General features: G+C 41.7%; 1 protein-coding gene across 8 annotated transcripts in view; it reads right to left on the reverse strand.

Annotated features, from left to right (window-relative positions):
* The window catches only part of TANC2 (tetratricopeptide repeat, ankyrin repeat and coiled-coil containing 2), a 297,308-nt gene that overhangs the window by 263,298 nt on the left and 12,609 nt on the right, over window positions 1-21,401 (reverse strand). For 6 of the 8 annotated variants that reach the window (XM_073004058.2, XM_078377736.1, XM_078377733.1 and 3 more), the window contains exons 2-3: window positions 6,489-6,640; window positions 6,125-6,224 (exon numbers count right to left, since the gene is read on the reverse strand). In XM_073004058.2, the coding sequence (XP_072860159.1) occupies window positions 6,125-6,191 (67 nt within the window). In that variant the 5' untranslated portion in view covers window positions 6,192-6,224; window positions 6,489-6,640. The remainder of the gene's footprint in view (window positions 1-6,124; window positions 6,225-6,488; window positions 6,641-21,401) is intronic. The other 2 variants (XM_078377734.1, XM_078377731.1) reach the window with 1 other exon arrangement.

Genomic DNA, 21,401 nt, shown 5'->3' on the forward strand with positions numbered 1-21,401 from the left:
CCTTGCCACGGTCTGTTAACTGAATGGGGTTTAGGGTGAAAGCCGACAAGCAGATCAATAAACCTGCACCGTGAAACAATTGTAAGAAAACTTCTGTCCTAAAGCTGGGAACCTGGAATGTACGGACAATGATCCCTGGCTTTTCTGACGACCTGCAGGAAATAGACGATGTGTGCAAGACAGCTGTCATCGACATGGAACTGAGTAGACTGCAGATGGACATTGTTGCCCTGCAAGAGACAAGATTGCCAGACTCCGGATCTGTCAAAGAAAAAAAGTCTCATTCTTTTCACAGGGAAAACCACTGAATGAGACCAGGGAATATGGTGTTGGCTTTACAGTCAGAAATACTCTTCTGAGATTCATTGTTCCACCTACTATGGGAAGTGAAAGAATCCTGTCTCTGCAGCTCCACTCATCAGCGGGACCGGTCACCCTCATTAGTGCATATGCCACAGAGACAGGCGAAATGTTAGGAAGAACAATCTTCAGAACACAGCCAAAGAGCCCGAAAAACCCACAATAACCACTTTAGTAAGCTTGATGATATCCTAAACACAAAATAAAACAAAAACAAAACCCAGAACTATTCTGGTAAACCTGTTCTTGATTTTTTTTTTCAATGCAAAATCCAAATAAAATGGCTGCATTACACTTTCTGTTTCATTTCCTATTGTTATGGACTACCAGAATTCAAGAAGCACTTTGTTACTCAAAAACACTCTTGCAAGAAAGAAAGGGAATGCCACACTTTAGAGTGCTAAAATATGTGTAAAAGTAGTGGAAAGAAGAAACACTAACACTGATTATTCTAAAAAAATGCATGTGAATAGCAAAGCAACAGATAGGTACTGCAGAAGTTAATACAAGAGTCAAAACACATCTGCACTCCCTCTACTGTTTTTTCCTGGCAAAAACAAATAAGGCATCACATTTACATTACATCTGGTAATGTAAATATAAAGAATGTTGGGCTTTTAGTAATTACATCTCACAGGCACAAGGATGCCAAAATATACTCTGAAATGGCAAAATTCCTATTTGTCTTCCAAACCTAGGAAAATCAGATGGCTTTACAGATGTCAGTTATAAGCAAGCCATATGTAACTTATTCCATTTGCATATGTATACACAGGAAAATCTAATATGCGTTAAGAAAATAAAAAACTGTAATAATGTGCACATCCGTCCTTATATGACATTCTCATTATGGAGAGTCATGCAAAGTAATTGATTCAAAAGGAACAAATAAATGTTACATCATAAACAGCATGGATTCAAATTTTGTTCCGTCACTAAGACTTTAAGCAATACATCAGGATGACAACAATTTTATATGAGTAATGTTCAATTTTTATTTCAGCCTTTGTTGCCTAAGTTTGAAAAATATTGAAATCCTGTTGCTTGGTATAGAAAGTCACACTGGAATACACCCATTGAATCAGTGGGGATTTGGTGTCCTATCTCTTCCTTAAATTCATCTGATTCAAATAGGCCTATTCTACAAGGTAGGCTTCAGCAGTATGTGGACCGAGAAGTACAAGCTAGATTCCGAAGGGGCAGAGGAACTAGAGGCCAAATTTCTAACATGCGCTGGATTATGGAGAAAACCAGAGAGTTCCAGAAAAATATCTACTTCTGCTTCACTGACTATGCAAAAGCCTTTGACTGTGTGGACCACAGCAAACTATGGCAAGTCCTTAAAGAAATGGGAGTGCCCGACCACCTTATCTATCTCCTGAGAAACCTATATATGGGACAGGAAGCAACAGTTGGAACTGGATATGGAACAACGGATTGGTTCAAAATTGGGTAAGGAATATGACAAGGCTGTAGATTGTCCCCCAGCTTATTCAACTTATAAGCAGAATACATCATGCGGAAGGCTGGACTGGAGGAATCCCAAACTGGAATTAAAATTGCCAGAAGAAATATCAACAACCTCCGATATACAGATGATACCACTCTGACGACAGAAAGTGAGGAGGAATTAAAGAACCTTGTAATGAGGGTGAAAGAGGAGAATGCAAAAAACAGCCTGAAACCCAACATCAAAAAAACTAAGATCATGGCCACTGGTCCCATCACCTCCTGGGACATAGAAGAGGAAGATATTGAGGCAGTGACAGATTTTACTTTCTTGGGCTCCATGATCACTGCAGATGGAGACAGCAGCCACGAAATTAAAAGAGGCCTACTTCTTGGGAGGAAAGCGATGACAAACCTTGACAGCATCTTAAAAAGCAGAGACATCACCTTGCCAACAAAAGTCCGAATAGTCAAAGCTATGGTTTTTCCTGTCGTGATGTATGGAAGCGAGGGCTGGACCATAAAGAAAGCAGACCGCCGAAGAATTAATGCCTTTGAATTGTGGTGCTGGAGGAGGCTCTTGAGTGTCCCCTGGACTGCAAGGAGAACAAACCTTCTAAAGGAAATTAACCCTGAGTGCTCACTGGAAGGACGGATCCTGAAGCTGAGGCTCCAGTACTTTGGCCATCTCATGAGAAGAGAAGACTCCTTGGAAAAGACCTTGTTGTTAGGAAAGTGTGACGGCAAGAGGAGAAGGGGACGACAGAGGATGATATGGCTGGACAGTGTCTGCGAAGCAACCAACATCAATTAGACCCAACTCCGGGAGGCAGTGGAAGATAGGAGGGCCTGGCGTGCTCTGGTCCATGGGGTCACGAAGAGTTGGACACAACAAAACGATGACGACGATGCTAAAGTACGTTGCAACTACAGCAGGCCCATTTTAATCACTGGAACTTACAGAGCAGTTGACTCACCAAATTCACACTAATTCAATGGACCTATTCTAGTGTGACCTACTACACTAAGCAACATGATTTCAGCCAAAAGTCATAAGGAATCAAATGACAGAATGTATTTTGTTCTCATAATGGTAAGTCAAATGACCAAGAAGTCCATGAACAGAATGAATGCACCCAATCACTAGCACACCTTTTTCTTTTTTTATATTACCAACTTGTCCTTTCATTATTTCAACAGTCAAGCTAATAATACCATAATAAACCACATATCATTTCCATCTCAATTTTCTCTTTCAATTCTCTCTTTTGCCTGACCACCTGTGATTTTGTCACTTGTCATCTACCTCCTTTTTTTTACTTTATCCAAAGAAGCAGTCGTCACAATAATGTTAACATTATTAAAACTGGGTATCTCTTAACGGTATGACAACAGGGAATAACAGTTAATTTTGTTATTTAACAGTTAAGTTTGTGGATTAGATGTCGAACTTCCCTGGTGTTCCCCTTTTATTGAGCCATGCATCCTTCTCCAGTGGGGTCTGAAGGGCCTGGGCCCACGGAATTTCTCTGGAACCACTGTACATCTCTGCCTTTCTCTCCTTCCCTCTTTACCCAGACTTTGTACTCCTTCCTTTGCTTTCGCTCCTCAGTCCACCCCCAGTAAGGTGGCTTTCTATACATCTGCCGTGTCTATTCCCCTTCACCGTACTCATGGGGCACCTTGAATTCTACCCACTCTCCTGTCCAAGGGTCTTCTTTGATTAATTCTACAAGTTCTTTTTCCTCTCCTTTCTTTTCTCTTCCCCAACATGCTTCTGCCTCCACCCCTCCTTCTCCCTCCTTCTTATCCTCTTCCTTTCTCACCTGTTTTGTGCCTCCTTCAATCTCTTCTTTTATTTCTAGTTTACTTAATTCCTTTTCTATCACTACTGTCTCTTGTGCTTCTGTCTTTATTTGAGAGTCGGACGGTACACTCTCCTGATCCTGGGTGAATAGGCTCTTCACCTCACAGCACCTCACGCCCTGAGCATTCTATCTTCATCTTATTTATCTCCTCCTATGCTATAAAATTCTCTCTCTGATTATCACGTTTATATTCAACAGTGCATGCTTAACAACCCTCACCCTCCTCTATCTTACTGAAGTGGCTTTTTCAGACATACATACAGTAATCAGACAGACTCTGGGACATCAACTGGAGCTGTGGCCCTAACCTACCTCTGACAAGGAAGCAGGTAAGAGTGGGCTGGATAAGGTAAGTAGCCTGAGCTTAAAATGAAGCAATGCACCACCTGCTCTACTGCAGTGGTCCCCAATCTTTTTCAAACCGTGGAACAGTTGGGGGGCAGGGTCTGTGCGCAGGGGGGTGAGGCACATGTGTGAATGGGCAGAGCAGGGTGCCCGTGTGTGTGTGTGTGCGGTGCGTGCTTGGGGGGGGGCAGGATGTCTGTCTCCATGGTCCAGTCCTGCCAAGGCCACGGTCCGGTACCAGGCCACGGGTTGCGATCCCGGCTCTACTGGACCAACTGGCTTTCTTATTTTATCACTCATTGACAATTCTAGGACAAATTTCTACTCTTCAAAGGTCAATGTGACCTTTTCCCTTGGTTCTTATGCACTCATTTTAACCTGTCTGTGACTTCTGCTGCTTTACTGTCTTACCTCATCTGTGTGAAGGTTTCCTGTCACCTCATATCAGTCTGTTGTTGTTGTTTACTTACTGCCTTTGTGCAGGCACTAAGTTTAAAAAAAAGCTTCTCAGAACCACCTTCATGATGCCTTCTTTCCTTTTTTCTAGTATCTCCTGAAGCCCAAGTTACAATAAAGACATTCACCTATCCCTCTCCTAAAATCCCAAGTACACATAACAGAATAGAATGCATTTTCTCCCTCAGTTTACCCTTGTCTTCCCCTTTCTTCCTATCATGTTATATTAATACTGTAAGCCACCCAGGGCAGAGACTTTTAATTCTCTTATTTTTAAAAGTACTGTGTACATTAACGGTGCTAAAAATTACTTACAAAATGCAGAGGGTTGCAGAAAAGAAAATATGGGGTTTGTGGAAGAACCTGAAAGCAGAGAAAGGGGAAACTACATATATTTTAGAATTGTACATTTTCCAAGTATAAGGGACAGGAATGGAGAATGGATGGAATTAATTAAGAGCACAGGAGACTTCAGGATATATGAGGCTAGGCAGCAAGAGCAGAGAAGAAGTCAAGTGGAGGGACAAAACTTCTTATATTTTAGTTTTAGTCTATAGGTAGAAAACAGATTGACAGTAAATAAACCAAAACCATCAGGTGACTTGTTGACCAAGGTAAGCCTTGAAACGTATACCTCATGTTCTTTCCACAAGGATCTATACAGACCATAAATTTTACACAGTATTCACTGTGCAAAACATTTACTCATTACAATCTGAATACTGCTGGTACTTAATCTGGATTCAAATTGCAGATTATTAGCCATGTTACCAAGTTGTAACAAACACACAACAGTCATTTAGCACTTAAATAGAAACCAATTGAATTGAAGTATCTTACTTTACCAAATGCACAGCATTATCCTTGAACAATAAACTAGTAGCATTTTATTATTTAACAACATTATTCATCTGATGAAGCAGGACCTTGCACACAAATTGGTTGATAATCAAATCACTTTTTAGTAAATAGAAAAGATAATATAAAATATCAGCACAACAGTCCTCAACCACAAAAGCTTTGGCTATTCAAAATGAGGTCCAATAGGAATTCCTCCCTACTCAGAATCGCAGTCTCGCTCATCTAAATCTAAATTCTTAGTGTGGCATTAATGAATTAGAATCAGGAAGCACCAGAGAATTACAACATGATCATTCAGCAATTATGTAACTGTTTAGACTTACAGCCTCTTTTTCTCTCATCCAGTCATTATTTAGCCAAGCTGGTTGCTGTTACTGTATTAAGAGGTAGCAAAGCAAGCATGGTAGCTAGCAAGCAAGCATGGTGGAGAAGAACAGCAGCATCAATACTCAATAGTCTAGGATTTTAGTGTACTGGGAAGAAGTCCACAAAATAGTTGGAACTAGACTAATTAAATATACCATATACATGAAATGTTAAACCAGAAAATAAGGCAACAGGACAAGGTTGTACATATCCTACTGTTAAAGTGTGAAAACAACATTTAGTGTAGCAGCTTGCACTGTAAGGTATCCCAGTGGAAGAGAAGGCGGGGGGAGGCTCATCATACTTCTATGTATAGTATAACAATAATCTACTCTCATTACAGTAAGTTTCTACATGCAGATTTTATTTATTGACTGGGGATGACCATGTTGCACCAAGATACTCCTTCCTTCACTTACCACTGGATCTGTTTTTACGGTTTGATTTCCCACCCGTAAGAAGCATCTTGAGACTGTTCCGAAACATGGCTGTTCAGGTCTAATCAGCACGCCCCAAAAGCTGTATAAATATAAAAAATATGTATTCATTAACTAATTTGAGGCATTAGGAGCAAGGAATGATATCAAGGCATACAAAATCTTTTAAATTGTTCTTGGCATCAATAATGCAACATTCAAATGAGCTCTTTGTAGGAAACAAAAGACTTGAAAAAGATCTCACAATTCTTAACTGAAAATAAAGTACTGGTCTTCTATCGAAGACTGTATTCTTCCAGAGACTGACCATGCCCAGCATACATTTCAGGTTTCTGTTCTGTCTCACCTGTTTAATAGTTTGGGAAAAATTGCTGCCATGATTGGATTCTGCAAATTGGGTAAAATTGGCAAGGTAGCCCCCATGTTGGTAACAATGTAGAATCCGGAATTTTATTGCAGAGAGGCCATGTCTTGCAAAGGCAGTCGAGAGCACCAAACCTATATAAACAGGAAACAGATCAGGTATGAAAGATCCACTGAAATGCTATAGTGGAACAGGCTCAGGGTACTTAAGGAGCAAAATTTTATACAAAATTTAATTACTTTGTTAATTACTGTTTGCCATTCCCTTTTGTACAAAGAAACTAAAGGAACACCCACTCACCTTCCCATCTCAGTGAGCAGAGTACACAGGGATGATAAATTAGTTGATTAGTACTGGTAGTACCTGAGGAGTGCACAAACTGCCAGACATTTCAAGTAAGCAGTGTGTCACCAGAGATGAGAACATGGAAATCACATAGAAAGCAAATCAGGTGGAAATGCTCTACATCACAGGTAACTAAGAGCCACATGTAACCCACACACTGCCTATATTTGTCCTAAGGAGCAAACCCCTCCTCACTCCGTTTTTTCAGACCAGAAATATTACAAATGGCACTTGAATGATCACACTGGAAAGACAGTAAGTTATGAGTAAATATACAAATAAGTCACAGGACATCAGTTACAGGTAAGCAACTTGAGCATTTCACTGCAGTCCATGTATAGAACAACACACTGATGTACTTTGAGTAGCATCAGTACCTTTGGGGAAACAAGCCATGAAAGACAACTCTGTCAAACTGAAGATGGACCAGCTGAATCTCAAGAAAGAAAAGGCTGTAAAGGATGGGGAATAACAAAAGATCAGGGAGCAATATTTTTCTTGTATTCTCTCACTCTTTTCACAAGATGTTTCAACAGAAAAATTAGAAATTTGTGGCTAAGAGACACTTATAGAAGAGTGGGCTGTAGCGGGTACCCCAGTCAGCACCTGCCTGTCATTGGCAGGACAGCCAATGAGAAGGACGGAAGGCGGGAGCAGGAGAGAAGTGGGGTACAAAAGGAGGAGTCTGGAGGACAGAGGGAGTTCTGTGTGATATAAGTTTTGGTGTAGTGTGAGATAGATAGGAGGAGTGTGAGAGAGTGGAGGGGTGCGAGACAGTGAGACAGTGAGAGTAGAGTGAGAGGACAAACAAACATTGAGATCAGAGGTTCAAAGGGGATTGATTGGGATAGATTGAAATCAGAGATTGGAAAATATAGTGAAGTAATAGGAGTTAAATATATACTTGTTTATCTAAGTGATTTGCTTCCTGTGATTGACTCTGTTATTTTCAACCAATCATTAACCCCACCCTGATAAATAAACTTAATGTGTTTGTTAAATGGTGTGCCCTTGAATTGATTGATGTTTAAAAGAAAACATCTGGTGACAGTGTGAGGAAGATAGATGCAACTTGCATCTTCTTGAGGAACCAGAATAAAGGTCTCAGAGACGGAGTTGCGTCACATGGGCAAAATCCTGTTGGTACAGTTCTTGTGGTGTAAACTGAATTGGGGTCCAGAAATAATTAATTGAAATTAATTTAAAGCTTCTTATTCCTCACTCACAGTTTAGCTTCTGAGGCTCCCTAGGGCTCCCTTTTTCCCTGGGGAAGCCTTGAGCCTTAGAACAGAGAGAGGCACTTTTAATAGTCAAAAATCACAAGAAGATCATCAGTGAGGTTCCCAATCCCATCAAAAGTGATTATTTTTCCTATTAAAAGCTCACCCTCTTTCACATCCCAAGGACTAAGGAGTGAGCCCTTGGGAGTGTCTGAAACTGAATTAGAGAGCTAGGAAGCTTTAAAACAATTTAAAATTATTATTTCTAGCACCCTGATCATATTTACACCTGCAGAACTGTGCCAACAGGATTTTGCTCATTGTCTTATTGCATGAGTCAAATGTTTTAATAATAAGATTTCACGTCCTCACTATATGTATCATGAAGAATTTTATACAGGAAACTATGATATTAAGGAATTATTGTTCTTAGCTCGATAGCTCAGTGGTTTAGGTATCTGGTTCCAGGGCCAGAGATTAGCAGTTTGATTCCCCATGATGCTCCTTAATAGGGGTTGGACTCGATGATCCATAGGGTCTCTTCCAGCTCTGTATTTCTAAGGTATTATATATTTTAAACACAGAGACACTCTTTTTGCATTTAGCAAATGTGATCATCTTCACAAGAGGGCCTTAATCACTTGTAAATTGCAACTTGCTTAGTTACAGACTGCTGCTTATATTCTACGTAACCTAATTTGGAGACAAAAGAAATAAATATTTTCCATCAGTTGTTCCTTTTATATGTTTCCTTGCTTGTAGTGAATGTTTTCAATGATGAGTGACAAAGCACTTGCTGCAGATTGGGAAACAAGCAATTTATTGCCCAAACTTGCTAGAGAATAATTATGGCAATAAGTGATGGGCCAGAAAACCAAAAAAGATCTGTTACAGATACTAGTGCTCCAAAGGAATTAAATCCTTAAATCAAAATTTTCAAATGATGTACAACCATAGTGTTGAATTTTTGGAGGTTTTGTTTTGTTTTCTGGCAAGGAAGTGCCAAAAGAACTTCAATACAGTAGGACCCCCATACCTGTGGGGGACTGATTTCCAATCCCTCCCCGCAAGATGCTGAAAACGACAGATTATAAGGAATGCTATAATAAGATGGTAAAAGAGTTTGCCAATGTGTGCACCACCGAACATACTGAGGAGCACTGCAGGAAATGGAAGGGAACATAGAGAAAGGTCTCTGCCCCCCCCCCCCGCCACAGATCCTCTGCAGCATTTGGTATCCTGATCTTGGCCACCTCCTTGGACTGCATTGCTCTCACCTGGCCAGGCCTAGCCTGACTGCTCGCTTATGGGTGAGTTGAGCTGTCCCCAGGGCTGCCGGCTGCTTTGCCTGGCTGCCCCCAGAGTTGCCTGCCCTTGTCCCCACCCTCACCCCATGCCACCATTGTCACTACCCTCAGGAGAGGTGGCCTCGACCAGCCCCACGCTCCTCCACCTACTTCCCACAACAGGCAAAGAGGCTGAGCCAGCAGAGGTGGGGACTGGTAGGGGTGCAAGCTGCCCTTTCTGGCTCTACTTCCTTGCAAGCTGCTGTGGCCTGGAAGCAGCCCCAAAGTGGAGGAGGAGGAGGAGGGTTCCCACCTGTCTTCCTGGGACTGAAGGCATAGGTGAGTGGGGCCAGAAGCAAACTTGAGAAGGAGGATAAGCCACCCCTACCATTGGACAGTCACACATGAGGGAAGGGCCCCTCACTCCCATGACTGAGGAGTAAAGGGCAGGGCAGGGCAGAGGCACTCACCCACCCTGAGCCACCACTCCACACTGGGTCACCATGCCTCCTGCAAATCCAATAGACAAAGAGGCAGCCTATTGACCAAGGTGGCAACTGGGCAGGCACATTGGCTGTACATCATGGGAAACCTCTGTACAAGTTCAGAGACATTCCCATGCATTTTTTTTACCTCAGTCAGGCAACAGACAGGAGGAACTGACACTGCTTCTGCCTCCTGAGAAAGTCAAGCAGCCTGAGACGTGTTATACAGCCTTCATAGCACATCTCCCTTTAGTGGTCAGTTCTGGTGATACATTAACACAATTTTTTCCTGGATTTCTCTTTTAATATTTTGAATATTTTCAGACTGTGGGTGTGAATCAGTGGATACTGAGCCCACGGATAAGGGGGGGAACTACTGTATATCATTCTGCTAACTTCAGTTATTAAAGATATTCTATGCTGTTAAAAGTACTTAGATAAAAAATGTGAAATAACTGGGACAAATATCCTCCCATAACAAGCTCTAATAATTTCATCTTCAAAAATACTTGGACTCTATTTGCAGGCGGGAAAGATAGTAAAATAAGCTTGGAAATGGAACAGTAATAATTACCAAGTAGTCAAAATGGTTTTACTTGAATTGTTGTTTCCTATTGATAACTCTCTTTATTGATAAGCTATGAATCATTTCAAAGGAAATGGGTGTGCCTCAATATCTGATGCATAAGCTATATTCCAGACAAGAAGCTGTGGTTAAAACAAAATATTAAGAAAGATAATGTTTCCCTTAGGAAAGGTTGTATTCTATCTCCATATCTATGCAATATGTACACAGTACAGAAAATTGGATTAGATTCAGATGCAGCATTGAGTGGCAATTGGTTAAGAAATATTAATAATTCGAGGTATGTAGATGACATGTTACTAACAAAGCAGTAATGAACTGAAACAGCTCTTGATGAAGCTGAAAGAAAAAAGCACAAAAGCAGACTGCAATTCAATCTCTTGTCTTCTGTTATGTTTACAGAAAAACTACATAACTTTAGCGCTGACACTGAAGAAATTAGAATTGTTAAAAATTTTGGAGGCTTCCTTCACTGTCTTAGAACAAACCTCTTTCTCAAGAAAACAGCAAACAAAAGAAATGTCCATGAGTGATAGATCAAAGCAATATCTTACACTGAGGAGGTAAACTAAAATACAGTGGTGCCTCGTTTAACAAGCGCTTTGTTTAACGACAAATTCGCTTAGCGATGACTTTTTCGGAGCGATCTTGCGCTCCGTTCAACGATGTTCCCTATGGGTGATTTTCGCATAGCGATGTTTGGGATCATGCTTTGCATAGCGATAACAGTTTGGGTCCCCATTTCGCTTAATGATGGTTTTAACAGCCTCATGTTGGCTGTTTTTTATATGTTTAAAAATGTTTAGAATGCCTGAAATCATAAGTGCACTTAATAAACCCTTTGTTAAACTACAGTAATTTGACTTTGTTCCTACTCTTTTTAAATCTGTTGTAATTTTTTCCCCATTGAGATGCATTGAATAGGTTTCAATGCATTTCAATTGGGGAACCGTGTTTCGCTTAGCGATGTTTCCTATGGCGATTTTCGCTTAAGGATGGCAATCCGTTCCTATTGGAACGGATCATCCGGTTTTCCATACATTTCAATGGGAAACTACGTTTCGCTTAGCGATGTTTTCCCATAGTGACGATTTTTTTGGAACCAATTAAAATCGTTAAGCGAGGCACCACTGTACTGTGTTTTCCACAAAGCATTCCGTTTAGACATCATCTGTAGGACAGAGAACAAAGACTATTTAATGTCTACTGGGAAAGATGGAACTAGGCTGACAGACATAAGTTACAGGGAGGAAATATCTCTCAAAATCAGGCAGAGGCACCTTCTGTTAGCAAACTGCTTCCACTCACAGAATGATTCTGGATAAAACTCATTATTTATATTTCACTTTAATTTTTAGTCTGAACGTTTGGTCTACTTTTTAAAAAAATCTTAAATGATGTACTTTTTCTTCTGTGCCTTCACTAGAGTTAAGTAGCGGTTCATTAACAAGTAAACAGAAAATGATACTCTAAAAGAGAATAAAAACTAACTAGCACAATATTGACTATATTAGACTCAGTAGTAGCTTTTAGTTTTAATCTCATATGACTGATTTATACTCAAGGAACCCAACTTGAAAAAACAATGTTATAAAATACTCCTTTAGAAGTTTCTTCATATCTTCCATGAAACATTCAAACCAAGGAGCAATATCTGGTCTTCTCTACTCCTCAATATAAGAATTGTCAGACTAAAGAACTCTCACATACTTTACAGAAGCAATCATTCAAAACTCTTCCATTCAGAAAAAGAACTTAAAGGTACCTTGTGACAGTCCATGGCTAGGAGAGGAAAATTCTGAACTGATTCAACATTCTGAGTCTCACAGCAGGACTTTCTTTCACTTGGCATTCAAATTAGCTAGCTTTACCTAGAGATTGGTTTTCAGAACTTAAGAAAGGATGGCAATTGACTTTCTGCTTTAATTATAGGCTCCTTCTGTTTCTGGCCTCAAATTTTTTAGCACACAACAGAGATGTACCTGTGTGAATCACAGGAAATCATACAACTCCCCCAGTTTAGTGGGGTGCTTTTCTTACCGTTCAAACAAGCAGTACTACAAGAATAGCATGGAGGTGAAGAGGACTGCTCTACTTCTCTTTGGTTTCAAGGGTTCTGGCAGGATTAATAATACAGTCGTGCCTTGCTTTACGATTGCCCCGCATTATGTCAAAACCGCATTACGACAATCTTTTTTGCGATCGCAATGGTGTAAATAGGGGGGTTTTTTTCCGCTTTGCGATGATCGGTTCCCTGCTTCGGGAACCGATTCTTCGCAGAATGACGATTTTAAAACAGCTGATTGGAGGTTTCAAAATGGCCACCAGGTAAACAAAATGGCTCCCCGCTGTTTTCTGGGACGGATTCCTCGCAAGACAGACAGCGAAAACAGCTGCCCTATGGAGGATCTTCGCTGGACGGTGAGTTTTGACCCCATTGGAACACATTTCTTTCTTTCTTTCTTTCTTTCTTTCTTTCTTTCTTTCTTTCTTTTCTTTACGATGTTTTCGCTTAACGGCAATTTTCCTGGAATGGATTATGGCCGTTAAGCAAGGAAATAGTAGATCCCTGTGGGACCCTGCAACTGACATACCACAAGGATAAAACAAAATTCCCAAGCTGCACCATCTGGGATTGTCCATCAAGGAAGGACTAGAAGCAAATAAGAGCAGAACCCCCCCAATCCCTAACCTTGATAGTCTTCCCAGAAGGAAACCATCGTCAATGGTATGGTATAATAGACAAGTAGGCTGTGAACCCCTGCTACATTTGCATAAAAAGTATTTTTAATGAGGTAAAGAAAATACATTAAAATAGTTTTTTCCAGAATATAATTCTAATGTAATATATTATAATTAATGTAGTAATACATAATTGGGGGGCTGTGAAATTTGAGAAGAAAAAATTCAATATACTTTGTCAATTTACTTTTTTTGATGAGGAAACAACCCTCCTTTCATGTCTCCCCCTCCCCAAAAAGACCCCTCAGTAAAGACCCCTCCCGTCAAATAAACACCTTCCCTATACCTCCCATGCAGTTCTCTTCCACCTTTTTGCCCCTCCTGCTTTCTTTCTTCCTGACTCAAGTGGGGCCCAGAGGCATCTCTCCATGCCCAGGTCCTCTCCCCTTTCACTGTGCCACCATCACTGCACCTGGAAGAACAGGAGACTCAGGCAGAGCGAAAGGCAATGGCAGCAACAACTTTTCAGTCCTGCCACCATCTTGGGCATCAGTGTTCCTGACATGCATTGCACACTTGCCTCATTCAGGTCTCTTTTAGCTGGGCTAACACTCAGATCCAAATGGCTGATTTCAGTCTTCCAAAGGTGAATGCAGAGAAGCAGAAAGAAATTAGCAAGAATGGCTCTTTCAGAGGCATTAGGAGTGATGTGCATTGCATAAAAGGGAAATCTGCCCAAGGGGGTAAAAAAATAACTAAAAACTCCAGGTTGCCTGCAATTACAGTTCAGATTAAATTTATCTATCTGTGGACCAAGATGATTAAAATAAAACAGTATTGCATATATCATATTTAATATCATAATTATAAAAACAATTGCTCAAGAAAACACTTCATTGACACACACCCCTCGGTGGTCACAAACCTCAGGATGGGAACCTGCAACGTAGGAGCACCAGCAGGAATACTTTCCCTTGTTGGACTCTTACAGGAGATCGTCTTATTTTATTTTTATTTATTGAGCTTATATGCCGCCCATTTAGATATAGTCTACTCTGGACGGCTCACAAAACGCAGAATAAAAACAATTAATATCAAATAACAATTTACAGCATTTACACAGAGCAAAGTAGATAAAGATAGAGAAAAAGTGAAAGTTACGTATTGCCCGGAGGGAAGGCTTGTCTATATAACCAGATCTTGAGTTGGTTTTTGAAAATATCCAGCAAGGGGGCCAGACGAATCTCAGGGCGGAGCTTGTTCCAAAGACTGGGAGCCACTACCAAGAAGGCATGGTGTCTTGTTTTCTCTTTCCAGGCCTCCCTCAACGTTAGGCTCCTCAGTCGCCCCTCCTGGCTAGATTGGGTGATACAAGTAGGTCTAGGTGGGAAGAGACGTTCTGCCAAGTATTGAGGTCCTAAACCGTTTAGGGCTTTGTATGTGATCATTAGAACTTTGAAATCAACACAGAATCGAATGGGCAGCCAATGTAATGTGGCCAGAGTGGAAGTAATACGTTGATGTTTCCTCACCCCACTAAGAAGTCTGGCTGCTGCATTCTGCACCATTTGGAGTTTCTGCATTAGTCTCAAAGGTAGCCCCATGTACAGAGCATTACAGTGGTCTAATCTCAAGATTACGAGCGCATGGACCAAGGTGGTTAGTGCACCAACATCAAGAAAGGGACGCAGCCAGTCTTACAGAGCAACCAGTGCTGTCACTGTCCTGTGACATGGTCTGAACCCTAATTGAAATGAATCTAGACTAACCATATCATCCAAAAACATCTGCATCCGATGAGCCACCACCCTCTCTATTAGCTTGCCCAGAAACAAGATGTTCATGAGAGGTCTATAGTTGCTTAATTACCGGTAATCCATCACCATGTTGTTTTTAGGAATTGTGTCTTTTAAACAGGAAACCATGTAGCCTTCCTAAAGATATGCACTGATGTTATGAGTGGCCCATTCTACCATTTCTCCTTGGTGGACTTTAATAACCAAGATGGGCAAGGATCTATAGAAGATCGCTTTATAGCATGCAAGCGCCTTGTCTACATCCTCAAGCAGCACCAATTCAAACCAATCCAACAAACCTTGACTAACTGGTGCATTGGACATCTCATTTGACCTACTTGTTACAAAAGAGGAATCCAGATCCTGCTGGATGCTTTCATTTTTAAATCTGAAATATGCTGCTAGCCAGTTGCAATTTTCTAAAGTGGGTGAGGCTACAGACAAGTCGAATGAGCTCCACATGTTGGTTAGAAACCTCATAAATTAAGCTGTTATTACAAGCTCTTTTTGGTACTTTAATCACATTGCAGTATTTTCTGTATACAGTATTACCCTGACTGCAGCAAGATTGAGTTCCATGAGAGCTTATCTCCATCTGCTCTCTAGCTATCTCTTTAACTGCTTCATCACTCTCAATTCATCAGTAAGCCATCAGTAAACCAGTAAGCTCTGCAGTACAGAGGGTGCTTAGGTGAAATAATGTCTACTACCCATCTAACACCTTTGAGTATCAACTAGTGACCTGGACTGTGACAGGAATGCCAACCAGACCAGTCTGAATATCTCCAAGGACATTCTGGAAACCAACTGGATCCTGTAACTTTTGGGGTGAGGCAGTCTAATAGGTCCATCCTCCCCACACAATCCAAATCTCAGCAGATGATGGTGTGAGACAGGTGGCGAGAGTGGTAGCCCTCTCGCTGGAGTGCTGTCCTTTCCCTTTACCACCAAGAAAGAGATAAAAACCCTGCCCACCTCATCTCCCAAGAGAACACAGCAACGAGGGACAGATACACGGGAAATAGAATGAGAAATACAAAAGTTAACTGTTGAAGGAACTCAGGGAAAAACGGCGGGAAAAGAGCAGAAGAGGGTGGAGATAGAGGTGGGAACAGCAGATATAAAGAGGAGGGAAGAACAGTTACCGCCAGGTTGGGGGTGGGTCTGGATGGAATATCCCTGGACCAGAGCATGAGAAAGGCTGAGGGTTCCAAAGGAGGAAGCGGACTTTAGAAAAAGGAAAGAAATGCCTCCAAGACCCTCTTATTGGGGAGAAGCAGAAGCCAGAGAGTGGAGGAGAAAGCTAAGAGAAGAAAAAGAGAGAGTAGAGAGGGTAAGGAAGGAGAGGCCGGAATGGAGGGTGAGCGAAAATGAGGATGAAAGGGTACAGGGACAACCCTGGAAGACACACACACCCCCGTTGGATGTTCCGTGTGGGTGGGTGGCTGGGACGACGACACCATGCCCCTGCAGGAAGGTGAAGCGGGACAGGCAGTGAACCCAAATTTATCTATAGGCTGGCCGGGTCCATGGAACTCGGGTGAAGGGAACCTGTTCCTAGATGAAGAATGGAAGCCCCTGGCTGACTCGTTGTCAGAAGGAGAAAAATGTTGGAATAACTTTGTTGACACTGGTTATTTGTTGAACACACAAATAAACGTCACTCCTGTTTCTAAATTACAGTGGAACCTCTACTTACGAACTTAATCTGTCCCAGAAGATGTTCGCTAGTTGAAACGTTCGTAAGTAGAAGCTCCATTTCCCATAGGAATGCATTGAAAACCAATTAATCCGTTCCAGCCGAAGAAAAATAAAAATAAAAAAAGGAACAGAAGCAGAAAAAGAAACATAACCCCCCAGCCCAAACCTACCAACCCACCCAGAATATTTTTTAAAAAAGAAAAAGGAGCCCCTTACCGGTCCGAAGCCTCCCGGGGGTCACCCACGGACGCGATTGGAGATCTCCCGGTGGTCCCCCGCCACAGCAATTACCACCTTTGGAGGCCTCCCAGGGCTTCCCCACCCCGACGTAGGCTTTCCTGGGGTAGACCGGGCCTACCAGGAGAAGCCCCAGTAGACCGGGACTGCCAGGGGAAGCCTCGGTAGACCGAGACTGCCAGGGGAAGCCCTGGTAGACCAGGGCTTCTCCTTGTAGGCCCAGTCTACCCCGGGAAAGCCTGTGTCAGGGTGGGGAAATCCTGGGAGGTCTCTGAAGGTGGCAATCACGGCAGCAGGGGATCCCCGGGAGGTCTCCGAAAGCAGAAATCGTGGCGGTGGGGGACCCCCGGGAGGTTTCTGAAGGCGGCGATCGCGGCGGCGGCAGGGGACCCCTGGGAGGTCTCCGATGGCGGCGATCGTGGCAGTGGGGGACCCCGGGAGGTCTCTGAAGGCAGCGATCATGGCAGCGGGGGACCCCCGGGAGGCTGAGCTTCCCTTTTCCCAACCGTTGGGGTGAAAGCCTCTTCGCCACCAACGGTAGCAAATTTAAGTTTCCTGCCCTTTTCCCCTGCCTTTTTTCATTCGTATCTTGAAGCTCCATTCACAAGTACAGTGGTGACTCACTTAACGATGTTAATTGGTTCCAAAAAAGCCCATCGCTGTGGGAAAACATCGTTAAGCGAAACACCATTTCCCATAGGGATGCATTGAAAACCGATTAATCCGTTCCAATGGGAACGGATTGCCGTCCTTAAGCGAAAATCCCCATAAGAAACATCGCTAAGTGAAACAATGTTTCCCCCAAGGGAAAGCCATTCAAAAGCACTGAAGCCGGCTTCAGTGCTTTTGAATGGCTTTCCGATGTCTGTTTTTGCTCATTTCTAAGTGTCTTTAAATGTTTGAAACCTGTTTTAAATGCTTGGATTCGGTAGTGCACCTTGTGAAACATGTGCAAACTTAATTTGGTTTTGTTCTGAGTTTTCGTTAATTTTTGGTGATTTTTTGTTTTCCCCATTTAAATCCATTGAACGGACAGTTCAATGGATTTAAATGGGGAAAACAAAAACTCACCAAAACTTAACGAAGACTCAGAACAAAGCCAAACTAAGTGTGCATAGGTTTCACAAGGTGGACTAACTATTTCAACCATTTAAAACAGGGTTCAAACATTGTAAGACACTTTTAAATGAGCGAAAATGGACATTGGAAAGCCGGCTTCAGTGCTTTTGAAGCCCTTTCCGATGTCTGTTTTCGCTCAGTTCAATGGATTTAAATGGGGAAAACAAAATATCACCAAAAATTAACGAAGACTCAGAACAAAACCAAATTAAGTTTGCACATGTTTCAGAAGGTGCCCTACCGAATCCAAGCATTTAAAACAGGTTTCAAACATTTTAAGACACTTTTAAATGAGCAAAAACGGACATCGTTAAGTGAAATTCCCCCATAGAGAACATCATTAAACAATAGAGAAATTTCCTCAAAGAAACCCATCGCAAAGCGAATACATCGTTAAACGAAGCAATCGCTAAGCGAGGCACCACTGCAGAAGCAAAATTCTGCGAACGGAGCTGTTCATAAGTTGGACTGTCCATAGATGGGGGATGTTTGTAAGTAGAGGTTCCACTGTACAAAAATCTCCTGATTTATTTGAACGAAGAAAGGAGCCTGAAGCTCAACCTTCACAGATGGTCCAACCGCCGGGGAAGATACAAGATCTATTACCTTCAGATAATCTTCCCTCTGCATAGATATGAACACCAGATCCAGTATATGCCATGTGTGTGGGACTAATAACACGTTGGAACAGGCACACGGATGGCATGGTGTCCATGAATCCCAAGGCCACTCTGACAATATGGGTCTCTGCATGGATGTTGAAGTTACCCAGGAGTAAATGTCTTCAGGAATGTAGCCAAGATGAAGTATGTCAGCCCTGTCTGGGAAACTGGTTGCTGAGGGAGCAGGGAGACAACATCAGCACTCCAGACCCAGGCATATTTATTTATTTATTTATTTATTTATTTATTTATTTATTTATTTATTTATTTATTTAATTTATATGCCGCCCACTGTACCCAAAGGTACATATGAAGGCAGACATTTTGCTAACCTCATCAGAACACCTATAGACTAAGACAACATCCTCTCCCTATCCCTTTGATCTGCCCTGATGCTGGATGGAATATCCTTGGGGACAGATATGGGCAAAAGCAACTCCCCTTTCCATATCACACAAGTTTCAGTTATACAATGTTTTCATCTGCTATCAGAGTATGAAGCAGTTCAGATATACAGTGGTGCCTTGCACAACGAGTGCCTCACACAACGATGAATTCACACAACGATGCCTTTTTCTGTCAAATTTGCTGCCTCACACAGCGATGTTTCCTATGGGGGATATTCACACAACGATCTCCCTTTTCGCTCCTGTAAAAGTGTCTTACAATGTTTGGAAGCTGTTTTAAATGATTGCAATGGTTAGTCCACCTCCTGAAACCTATGCAAACTGATTTTGGTGTTGTTCTGACACTTCGTTAATTTATGATGATTTTTTGTTTTTTCCATTGGAAACCATTAGACAGACCATCCAATGGTTTCCAATGGAGAAAATTCAAAAAATCATCATAAATTAACAAAGTGTCAGAACAACACCAAAATCAGTTTGCATAGGTTTCAGGAGGTGAACTAACCATTGCAATCATTTAAAACAGCTTCCAAACATTGTAAGACACTTTTACAGGAGCGAAAAAGGACTTCGCAAAGCCATTGGAATGTATTGAGTTGGCTTCAATACATTCCAATGAAGGAAACATTGTTTCACACAGCGATGTTTCCTATGGGGGTTTTCACTCAGCGATGGCAATCCGTTCCAATTGGAACGGATTAACCGGTTTTCAATGCATTCCTATGAGAAATGGTGTTTCACAGAACGATGTTTCACACAACGTTGATTTTTTTGGAACCAATTAACATCGTTGTGTGAGGCACCACTGTATTTTAGACTGACCTGGCATTTATCAGTAAAATGAGCAGATGAGATTCTGCCAGTTGAAGGGAAGACCAGAAGATGGGACAGAACAGATATCTGGGCAATGTTTCCTCTAATTTTCCAGAGCACTACACAGGACCTCTGCCCATGTGCATGGAGTTCCAGCTGTGACTAGAAGCAAATAGGTGGCCCCAATCCAGAGCTGCGCGACTGCATAGTTTAGGAGGAACATTGCATCTGGGACATGTTCTTCTATAATGGCATGTCCTCTCCTCAATGTATCTCCCTCTCCACATTATCACAGAGATGACCTTGCTCTTTGCTTCCTCCATGTTTGGTTAGCAGCCAGCACTGGCCTCAGAAAGAAGTAACAATCTAATCCTCTCAAAAGAAAACCCAAAAAAACAGTACTAACAATAACTACGCTGGGTTCTACAAAATAAAAATAAAATCCTAATTCATTTTGACCAACCACCCCACTCCTATAACAATGAACAAATGTCCTAAGCAAAGCAAGGAAGGTAATTAAATTCCTAGCAACAATTAATATAATGAAGTAAATAAGGCTTGAGACCCTATCAACAGCCTAAATCTTTTAAAAATATATATATATATACCAGGGGAAAGGAGGAATAGAAATTAACAGTTAATAATGATCAGTTTAAGGAAAAATAAAAATTAAATCTTACTACAAATAAACCAAAGTATCCTAATCAACATCAATTATTGGTCACTGCGCGGTCGGCATCGTTCTTGTCACACCAATTGCAGTAGCAGCCCAGCTAGCACTTCCCCACCTCCCTGGACAGCTGACTACTCCAGTGAGTAGTCCGATGATGAATCCCCCTGCTCAGCTGTTTAGCAGCTGGCTTTGCAGGGAAGTAGAGAAGTGCTGCCTGGGCTACTTACATGGCAACCAGTAGTTGGACTGCTGGCTCATGGGAGGAAGGACTGGATTTCCCAGGCACTGTGGTGCCAATATTTGTATTCACATCCTCAGGGATATGAATACGAATATCCCATGCTAACGTGCGCTGGATTATGGAGAAAGCCAGAGTTCCAGAAAAACATCTACTTCTGCTTCATTTACTATGCAAAAGCCTTTTTTTATCCACTTTGGTGTCATCACTTATCTGTTAGATATTCCTGCAGAAGTGCAGAAGAAGATAGCTGAAGGGCCATATACTGAGAAAGTTTGGCTAGCAAAAAACAGGAGGAGCACCAAAGAAGTCTGATGGCTCACCTGACTAGTTCTGGCCTCTTTAGCCCAAATTCTTTTATATTTACAACTGTGCCCTGAAAGTATTCCTGATGACCTGCACAGGGACAGGTTCCTCATAAGCTTGCTTACTCATCAACAGACAAATGGGCTACTCCACTGCTACCAAAGTGGATAAAAAAATCCATGATTTATAAAATGATTTAAATCATCCAAAAATCAATTTTCAAAAATTTAAACTGTGATTTAAATCACAGCTTGATTTGATTTAAATTCAATTTGATTTAAATTCAATTTGATTTAAATCAAATCCACATTTATTGCTACTGCAGCCCAATTCACTCTT

The sequence above is a fragment of the Pogona vitticeps genome, chromosome 6 (genome assembly GCF_051106095.1).
Source record: "Pogona vitticeps strain Pit_001003342236 chromosome 6, PviZW2.1, whole genome shotgun sequence".
Classification (NCBI taxonomy): Eukaryota; Metazoa; Chordata; class Lepidosauria; order Squamata; family Agamidae; genus Pogona; species Pogona vitticeps.